This window comes from Strix aluco, chromosome 2, assembly GCF_031877795.1.
Source record: "Strix aluco isolate bStrAlu1 chromosome 2, bStrAlu1.hap1, whole genome shotgun sequence".
Classification (NCBI taxonomy): domain Eukaryota; kingdom Metazoa; phylum Chordata; class Aves; order Strigiformes; family Strigidae; genus Strix; species Strix aluco.
In genome coordinates this window covers 107,678,444-107,688,704 of record NC_133932.1, presented here as the reverse complement: position 1 = coordinate 107,688,704, position 10,261 = coordinate 107,678,444, and the positions used below count along the sequence as shown (strand labels likewise).

The window sequence follows — 10,261 nt, the reverse complement described above, 5'->3', positions numbered from 1 at the left end:
CCAATCATTGCCCATAGAGTGGTCTCGTTCAGTTTCAGAAAGTCTGAGAGATGGGCTTCAGCTTAATCTTAGCTGTTCAGACCACCATGAGGGTATTTAGAGGTTGACTGACCGTGCAGACGTGTTTCCAAGCATCTAGAAGTCAGATCTGATTTCTTTATATTTAAATATAATCCAAGGAAAATGAGGTACCATTTTCATGAAATCAGTATTTGATAAAAATAACAAATGGAAAAGAAAGACCCAAACCAAGAAATGCAGAAATTAATATATACACATCCTTGAACCACATTACACCATCCAATGGACTCACGTCCATGGCTCAAAGATTATACCCGTAGATGCCACATTAAAACCACTTAGCTGCCGGCTGTTCGAAGTCCTGCGCTTACACTGCTACAGTTTAGCCATTCCCTTTTAGCAGCTGCTGCTTTTCCAGCTGATGAATGAGTGATTTGAGCTGAGCAAGAAGCGGCATAGGGCATGTTCAAACACTGCCCCCCATGGGGATTACCCCATCAGCATAGCTGCATCAGGGCTGGGAGCTGCGGAAAGAAAATAACCCCCTCTGTCCCTTGTGCGCATCTCTGGTATAATTTATATTGCTCTGGCAAAAAGCATCCCTGCTGAAGCACTGGACACACACACAATAGATGAGCAGAGCTTGGTGACTGCAGGACAATCTGTGGCCGGTGATGAGAGTCCAAGAGATGGAGCCAAAAATGCTCCATGGTGAGAGTTTTGCTCGGCGGTCTTCCTGGTGGGTTTCGGTGGCAAGCGGCTCGGTGTTTTTCAGCATGGCATGTTCCAACTGCAGGTCTGATCATTTTAGGGGTCACTTGGAGGCTGGGATCCTCTGTGGCAAACCTGTGGGCACCGACAAGTGGGAAGGGTCCACTCAAGGTTCAGGTTTGCTCCAGAGCTTGCCTCGTTCCCGCCGGCCCTGCGAGGGGCAGCTCTTGGGAGAGAGTGGTCTGCTCCCGACCCCGCAGCAGCAATCCCAGGATGGCCAGGGCTTCCTGCAGGCCCTGTCCGGTGTGGGCGCTGCAGCCCCGGAGGACCCAGCGGCGTCGCGCCAGCTGCCCCCACCGCAGCCTCTCCCCCAGCTCGGCGGGAGCCAGCGCTCCTGGCACTTCCTGCTTGTTGGCCAGGAGGAGGACGGGGACGCCAGCCATGCTGGGCTGGCTCAGCACTTCCTCCAGCACTGCCATCGCTTCGGGCAGACGGGCCGTGTCTGTGCTGTCGAGCACAAAGATGAGGGTGTTGGTGTCCTCCAGGTAGTCAGGCCAGCTTGCCCGCAGGTTGTCTTGTCCGCCAACATCCCAGAGGGTGAAGGATATGTGACAGGGAGTTTGCAGAGACTCCACGTTGAAGCCCACTGTTGGGCAGGTCTCCACAGCCCGGCCACTCTTCAGTTTGTACAGAAGGGTGGATTTGCCAGCAAAGTCAAGCCCCAGCATGACAACTCGAGCATCTCTTTTGCGGCGGCCTTTGGAGATCAGCTTCCCCATGAAGATGCTGTCACAACTGTGGCAAAAAAATTGCAGCAAAAAAAAGCAAGAGTATTTCCTCAATAATGTCAGTTAATAACAGAGTGCTCAGTTCTGCCTCTCCAAGACAGCAACTTAGGTTTGCTGAAGTGACACAGGCAGTTTGCTTTTGCTTCTCTTTGTAGCTAAAATGAGGTCAGAGCTATTATTTATGAGGTATGGAGCAGAGCCAGGGAGTGCCGTTGGAAACAACAATTTCTATATCCCAGCTCTGCTGCCGCTAACTTCCATTTTCATTCACGACCTGAAATGATCAGTGCAAAAGAGAGCCAATGTCTTGCAGGAAGAGGTGGGGAGATGCTGGAGCAAGTTTCCTCCCCATTGCATACAGAAATAAATTAGCTTTTGTTCATTGGCTTCTCTAGGGGAAATCCACCCCCGGCAGGACAGGACAAGGAGGAACCCGGGTTTCAGACCAGAGTTACTCTGGGAATTTGCTGAATCACAGCTCAAGGGTGTGGATTTAAACATGAGCAACAGCACAACTGACAATTTTTCTGCCAGTCTTACGGGAGAAAGTACAAAACCAATCTCTGTAGCATCAGCTTTCACTACCTGTTGCACAGACAGTAACGACAGCAATTTAAAAAAATGCACACAAGCATGATTTTTTAATGTCTCATTGAAATACAACCAGTCAAAATGCCTTCCCTGGGGTGAAAATCTATAAAATTCTTTACATCAAGTTATTTACTACATTTTAACTTTTTTAAGTGAAGCAAAGTCAGTCCTCTGTGGCTGAGGTGGTAAAAAAACGCTTTAAAAGAAGGGAAAAATGTTTAACAAGACAGCACCACTTGAACTTTACACGCCAGAGGCAAAAATATGCTGCTGAAACAGCTCCCAGAGTTGCTTGTGCAAGAGCAGCTGATGATCAGCAGTCAGGCAGAGGCCCAGCAAATCTGGTATTTACCTTCTTTATTGGTTGGGTTTTGCTCCTAAAAGAATGCTCAGAGGCGTGCAGAACTGAAAGCGGCTGCAAATCTCATTGTGGCGTTAACACAGAGCTCCTCTCCAGACACCTTTGAGGATGAAGAAGGAAATGTTATTCATCTGCACTTCCCTGGGACTGCGGGGAACTTCCACATGTCTGTGAGAGATGCAGTTTCCCCAGCGATGATCTCATGATGCCTCCATGTCGCAAGTCACCTTTGCTGGGGATGAAGTTCATCACGTGGAAGGGACTGTCTGGTCAGTGACCAGGTCACTGGTGGTCAACCAGAGGCATATTTCTTACCCTGGGGGCAAGATGTGTCAGTTTTCCATCTTTTAAAGAAAGGAAGATGAATGAGAAACAAAACAAAACAAGGATTCCAGCCCAGATAAGCTGCATGGGATTGCAAGGGGTCCTACAGACCATGTTTTGCAAGATATTTCTGTGATACATGTCTCTCCTACAGTCAACCCACAGAGCTGGTTGGCACCAAGAGCCTCCACGAGCTTTGTGCAGCTTGTGGGTATGTAAAATGTGTTGCTATGGTCAGGCTTTAGGTTAATTCAAAAGCTAATGCTTATTTACAGCAGTTGTTGCAGAGTTAATATAACAGTATAAACACACCACCACGCATGTGATAAATCATGAGGTATGTGTTCATGTGTGATCTTTTCTGAAACCAGTCTATAAACGGAAAAAGGGCAGGAAGCTCTCTAGATGGGAATAAAAAAAGAGAACTACTATGTGCAGCAGATCCCAATCCTTCTGTTTGCACACTCTGCAGTGCATGCTGCTGCCCAAGGGATACCCATTTGTCAGAGTTCTTTGTTCTTAAAAATAAGTTATAATGTTGTCTGGTTCTTAATCTGCTTGTTCTTCATTTTGGGAAAAACTTCCTCTCCATGTCACATTGTACTGTAAGATCAATGTAGTTGGTATTTTTTGACATACTAGTGGGTCAAGTGAATTGTCTCGATTTTTTCATGTTTCTTCTGCCTTTCTACTGCTTGTCTTCTCTGAGGCTTGATAGGAGGCTCTGGTACACATCTGTTTCATCTGACCAGACATTCATAGCTCTGAAATTTCTTTTAAGTAAACTAAAATATAGATACAGGAAGCAAGGGTGGAGATTCTACTATCCGACAAGTAATTGAGTATTTGAAATATGATGTGATGGAGTCTTTATTGCAGCACTCTAACATGCTACGGAAATAGGCTGCTTCTGTTAAAAAATAAAATAAAATAAAAAGAAGAAATAAAGCCAGACTGAAGAATGCAACTACGGTGCAGTCTTATCGAAGATTGCTTTCAGGTTTTCTGTGGCACAGAATAGGGTAATTCATGGGCAAATAGAGGCAACTCTGTATTTTATTTTATTTTTTTACATTCTCATACCCTATGCATTGAACTGCAGCCTATTTTCTTTCTTCCTGCCAATTATTCCAAATACAGGGTGCAAACTGTGCCTACAGATTCTGTTCCACCCACATCTATGTTATAAAAGCATAGTATTTCCAATAAATAATATATGGGAGCAATTGCAAGTCAGTTTAAGAAAGAATGAAAGAAAAGAAAGTAAAAGCAGACAAGATGAGCTCTGAGTGAGTCTATTGCCTGAGCAGAAAGGCTGTATGCTAAATAATTCAGAAAATGTATTCAGAGACGAGGACAATCCCTACCCCGGCTATGTCTTATGTGGGTAGAACAAATGTTCTTGCCTTGTGTTTCATGTCTCTGAATTCACAGGAGCAAAGCCAGGGGTTGCTAATTCCATTTATAATTTAATAGAATTTCAGTAAATTAATTTGTTTGCTGTTTGTTAGGCATACATTCCCCCGTTTCCTAGATATTCATCACAAAGAGCAATAATCAGAACTAGTACTATAGGAGAGAATCCCTCCTCCTCCCCATGCCCTAAATACTCCCATAACTGGAATTTTGTCCCAATCGCTAATTCACCATCAAAGCATTTTGCCCTCACTCCACGGGGCACAGACAGGAGGAAGAAGGAGACTTTGAACTGAAAGAGGGTAGATTTAGATTGTACATAAGGAGGAAATTTTTTACATTTTTTACAGAGAAGCTGTGGATGCCCCATCATTGGAAGTGTTCAAGGCTGGATGGGGCTTTGAGCAATCTGATCTAGTGAGAGATGTCCCTGCCCATGGCAGGGAGGGGGGGGCTAGGTGACCTTTAAAGGTCCCTTCCAACCCAAACCATTCTACAATTCTATGGTTCTGTGACCTGCAGAAGGACATGAGACACGGGCTTTGGAGAACAAGACGATAGCTGATGGTTCCCTAGGGAGACCACATCATTTCAGGTTTAGACCACGATGCTCTGAGCATGGCTGTCAAGATAGTCTTCATGGCTGCGATGCCATACACCAAAACAAGGTGAGCTCTGAAGCAGGTAGGTCTAATTCTAACCAATTCACTGGAAATTGGTGTTGATCATGTAGCAAAGGTATGGCTGAGTCCACCAGAAACACTTATCAAGAAGGCAGTTCCCCTTGTTACACATTGCCAATCTACCAGAAGTATCCCAAAAAGCAAGGCAGAAACTTCTAAGCAAACTGCACGTCAATCCTTCCCATTTATTAGTGCAAAACACTCCCCAGTAATGGCCTCACAGGCATTGCAGAGCTACTGCTGCTCTGTCTCTTCTGTTAGACATGCAGTGACCTTTGCATCAAAGACGTAATTAGAGGCATGTGAAAGCTTAGTTCCCTTTGCTGCCAAAACCAAAAGATTATCTTCACTAAAACTATAAATAGCTTTTCATCATAAATAGTTTTTCATCCAAAACTGGATTTCTTTGTAGATATGTAGATAATATGGGGATAATATTGGTCATTTCTAAATGACCTCACAAATCTCGCCCAAATAATATTCACAATATCTATGTGAGTGTCAGGGTGCTGAGGGCACTGAGGGGCCTCACTGGTCCTAACCAGCCTCCCTGGGGGTGTCCCTGCAGTGTCCCCAGGCAGTGTCCCTGGCAGTGATGCTGCCGAGGTCAGGAGCAGCAGCACACCCCTGCTTTCCCAGCAACACACCCCTCTGACAGGCACAACCCGGAGGGCATGTCCCTGCCTAGTGGTGGAAGGACCTGCGGTGGGGGGTTGGTCCAGCCCGTGTCACCTCTTTGGAAGGCAGTTCTGGGGCACACAACCTTCAGCAGAGCCAGGAATAAGAGGAGTAGATCTGGTCCTTACCATGGGCTTTCATCCTAATGGCAATCTGCTTGGAGCAACAAGTAGGTCCCAGGCCAGTGACGGCAGAGTGTACCTCCCCATCCAGACTTGCTTGTGTCTCTGAGGACAGCCACCAAAGCTGCCATTCACCCAGCCCTGCCAGTGTTTCCTGCACAATCTCCTATGTCATATGTGGAAGGACCATGGATGGAGGGGCTGTTCAGACTAGCAACCCTCGAGAAAGCCTGCTGGGAGCTGAAGGAGGCCCTGGACACAGGTGGATGTGTTGACTGGAGAGCTCACCTGTCTACCTGACGGCAGCCATCTTGAAGGGGACTTCTTCCAAGTTTGGGCTGTGAGAGGTCCTTGCAGAACTGCAGGGGACCACCAGGTTTGACCTAGCCAGGGCCCCAAGCCAAAGCCACAACAAAACCAAATGTGACAGTTCAGGCTTAGGGAAGTTTGGCCTTTTTCTTTCCTGTATCCTGGTCTGTTCCTCTTGTTCTGCCCCTGATTTCTGGCACACCCATGGGAAACTCACCTCATGCTCTTCCCCAGCACTCTCCTGCTAACAGACTAATGCTAGTTCGCTTGGCGTGTGGATGGGAAGCTGTCTGTCCCATCAGGGTCAATGGGTAGGTGTGAGAGCCAGCAGTTGAAGGCAAATTGCTTCCTCCTGAGATGGCATCCCAGAGGCTTGAAAGCTGGCTTAGTGTACTCTGAAAGCTACAAAATACAGCCACAGGCTTTGATGTGCTGTAGAAAAGTCTGCCTGTGGTGATGTCTCTTGACAACTCACAATTGCTCAAAGTTGTTGACTGACTCCCAAAAGTTCAGAGTAACAAGTTCACACAACAAAATGCACAGCAGATGTTAAGCACCTGCCCTTCAGGTGCTCATCAAGCACTCTGAGAGAGGTGCTGGTACCTCCAGGGTATTCCTGGTAGGGTTGGAAATAGGATGCTGTTCTGTCAGCCCAGCTCATCCCGAGGTCTCTGTTTTGCCCCTGTTTCTGGGGACAAACATTTGATGAAGGAAAATGTTTTTTGATAGCGTAACTGGCAGTGGATAAGCTATCGGCTTTGCGCTTGCCTCAAAACAGTTAACTCTGCCCAGAAGTATATGACTGCAGCTGGAGAGCACAAAAAGTCACCTGCTATGCCCTCGCTGATGCCATGTCACAGTTTTCAAAGGAGAAAGCTTGGTCCTTGTCTCTTCTTAGTTCCCACTCATCCAGCCTGCCACGACCCCTGTGTTGAAGGACAGCAGCCACAAGGACACAAGCATGCCCACAGGCGTGAGGAGGTCCTGCTCCTTGCTCAACACAGTTGGATACCATGAAAGGGGCTGGATGTTTCTTTGCTTTCCATTTCAGAGCACTCTGCTGTCAGTGAGAGAGACAGACTGCTTAAGATAAAATACAACTTGTGGTGCCTACCAATTGCCTAAAGGTGTTTGGCCAGGAGCACTGAACTGGCCATGGCTAAGCTTGGAGGAGAAGAACTTACTTCTGAGTTCTGCCTTGCAGGACAACCACACAAGTTTCCCCCCATGTCACAGGTTTGGATTTGAAAACTACAGGATGGGAAATCTCAGTCAAAGACCTTCCCTACATGTGGCTATGGCTGCCAGCAGCCTGCTGCTTGTGATGAGTTTGGTAGCATGACAGAAACTCAGCTCCTTCTGTGGTTGGGCTCAGTGTTCACAACAGGTTGAATGGACACAATGAGCTGGTCCTCGTACCTGGAAATGTCGAGTGCCCAGGACAGGTACAAATAGAGCCTCCATTTGAACTTCCATGAGCAACGTTCTCCTCATCGTGACCAACCAGCACTGCCTGAAACAGTGTCAACCATGACATGGCATTGATTTCTTTGTCCTTGGCACTCCTGAAAAGACATGGTATATGCTCCAGGGTATCTGGGAAAGGTTTGATGCTTTTTTTGGTGTTGTTTAGTATTTCCCTGTTGTTCAATTTCTGTATGCCTCATACAGCTGGAACAAAGTTTTTGAGAAGATGTCAGGGCCCTGAGGGCCTCAGCCCATTCCCTTTCTCAGGGAGGTACCTGATGCCCAAAGCTGGGGCTGTCTCTGCATGCCCCCCAGCCTGCCTGCGGGGGCAGTAGGATGGGTCCTGGCTGCCAGACCTTGCCCTGATGCCCCCTTGGGAGTCCTCATTGCACCCTGACAGCGAGGTAGATGTGGACAAATATGGAACAGAGCAAAGACTTTTCTCTCATGTTCTCATCCCTTAGCTGGCAGGTGTGCAACAGCTGATGAGGAAAGGAAAAGTACTTTCCTTGCTTTGATTTCTGTTTGAACTACCACATCTTTTGTATATTACTGCAGAATATTTTTCATTAATATTGTTACTCTGACCGCTGAGTTTATAATTTCCAAAGCTGTTTAGAATTTTACCAGAATGCAGGTCCTCTCTGTAGATTCATTTATTCAAGTGCTACCTGAATTGTTTTAGTTTTTCCCACATAAATTGACAATGCTCTGTACTCTTCTGTCTATACCACTGAACTCTCGTTCCAGGTCTTCCTTCTTATGTCTTCACAGATCTCTTCCTCCTTGACTCCTAACATCTCAGCTTTGCTTCCTCAGGGCAATTAAAAACTGAGCTTCTTTGGCTTCTTTACTTAGCCTAACACCACCACTTCCTTTTCTGAGACTATTCATTAGCTCTTCCTCTTATGGCTGGTCTCTGTTCCAGTTTATGTCATACATTCATCTATGCTATGTACCACACACATGCAGTTTTCACCTTAGAAACTAGTTAAAATACAGCTCTGACTATCTTGAAATGCCTTAATCTCAATTCTTCCATTATTCTCAATGTTTCTAGTTGAGAAGGAAAAAAAGAGCAAAAAATGGGTGCACTGATAAAAATATTGATATTATGCGTGCCAAAAAAAGGCTTTTACTCCATCCTCTCACGTATGCTAGTATTTGCCTCTCCATCTGTTGCATGTAAAAACTACGAAGCAAGAAGTTTTTTTTTTTTACTATTCCTTCAGTTGGTGTCAAGAGGAAGCCCTACAGAGGCTGTCAAATAATGCTCAATCTCACTGCCTACTTGCACTATAGGTAATATCTTATCTGAATCTGTTACTTCTATGGGAGGTAAAATTTCAGCTTGGAAGTACGCTGATGAAGCTCAGCTCTCCAGATTAGTCCAGAGGAAATTCTGCTTTGCAACATCCAAATGCAGCTCCCCTCAAGGGGCCTTCCCTCATTCCAGTTCCACAGGAAGTAATGTGATTAAAATGGCAATGTAAGTATGGACCTGAAAATGCACTTTGTACAACTTGCCAAGCTCCAGAGCAACAGTGGATTCTCACTTTAGTGCTCCTCAGATTCAGGGGTTTTGGTTGCAAGGTTTTGTTTGATCATTTGTTTTTAGTTTTCATCTTAGCTTACATGTTTAGGACATTTTATAACAACAAACGGAATGTATTGAAAGATACTGGGAATTATCCACAAGAATGACAGCTACAAACTGCTCTTTACTACCTTTCTGTCTGGTAAAATGGATGAAGGCAAAGAAAAACTGAAAATTCAGAAATTGCATTTTGTCTGGCTGGCCACAGAGCGGCACTGTTATCCCACACATTTCTCGATGGAGAGGCTATCTCCGCAGAAATCAAACGGCTCCTGCCAAACCGCAGATGTCAGGGTTCCTGCTTTGATTAGGGGAGGACTTCCCTTTGTAGAGCCCTCAGGCCTTTGGCACCCTTTTGCGGCAGGATCACTTTGAAACAGGTTTTGCTGAACAACAGCTGTACGTCTTTTTCTGTACCTTTTTCTTTCACATCTACAGAAAGCTGATTGGCGAGGACTGCAGAACAGAGTTGGAGTAAGACGGCAGCTATGTGCAGGTGACATCTAGCTCCAGGTTGTTTTCATATCAGATTTAACTGGCATCGTATCCTAGGACTCTGCAGTTTGAATGAAAACAGTCAACCGACTGATGGAAAAAATAATGCTGAATGAGGAGGAGAGAAACGTTTTGAAGAATTTTCTTCTTTTAATATCCTTTAACAGATCGCTGATAGTTGCTGTCATGATTCTCCACTGTGGTCACCTATAGCGCTGCAGATACAGAACAGACTGACAAGATTAGAAATTGTCCTAAACTTGCATTTATCTATGACTATGCACAGCTTTGTGATCTCCGGTTTCAACAACGTATACTTGGGAATGAAACTGCTGATTCTGGTTGCATTAGGGTTCGGCGTGTAATTCCAGGCTATTGTCCATTTCAAATCTCAAATGTTCCCAGTTCAGTCACTTGAGAAAAGCACTTCAGAGTCACCTGCTATGGTTATCAAAAGAGATGTAAGCTGAGACTGTCAGTGTAATAGAGAGGGATCAGCATCCTGAGCTAACCCACCAAAGTCAGCAACACACGTTATCTGTAGAGTGTCTTAAATGATAATTCCTTTTACTCTACAAAACTTGTCTCTGAACATCATTGCTTTTCTTGGTTGGCCTATTTAATGCTTTCAAAATGTTTCCAGCCTGTTATAACTTTTCCAAGACAGATATGAGGTTTCATATCCATTTTCCTTCTAG

The 10,261-nt window shown here is 45.5% G+C and overlaps 1 protein-coding gene across 1 annotated transcript; it reads right to left on the bottom strand.

The window, feature by feature from the left end:
* Window positions 1-256: 256 nt before the first annotated feature.
* Window positions 257-1,511, bottom strand: ARL11 (ARF like GTPase 11). Its single transcript, XM_074816958.1, has one exon. It carries the CDS (start codon window positions 1,509-1,511, stop codon window positions 906-908), a length of 606 nt encoding a protein of 201 aa, XP_074673059.1. The 3' UTR covers window positions 257-905.
* Window positions 1,512-10,261: the final 8,750 nt, after the last annotated feature.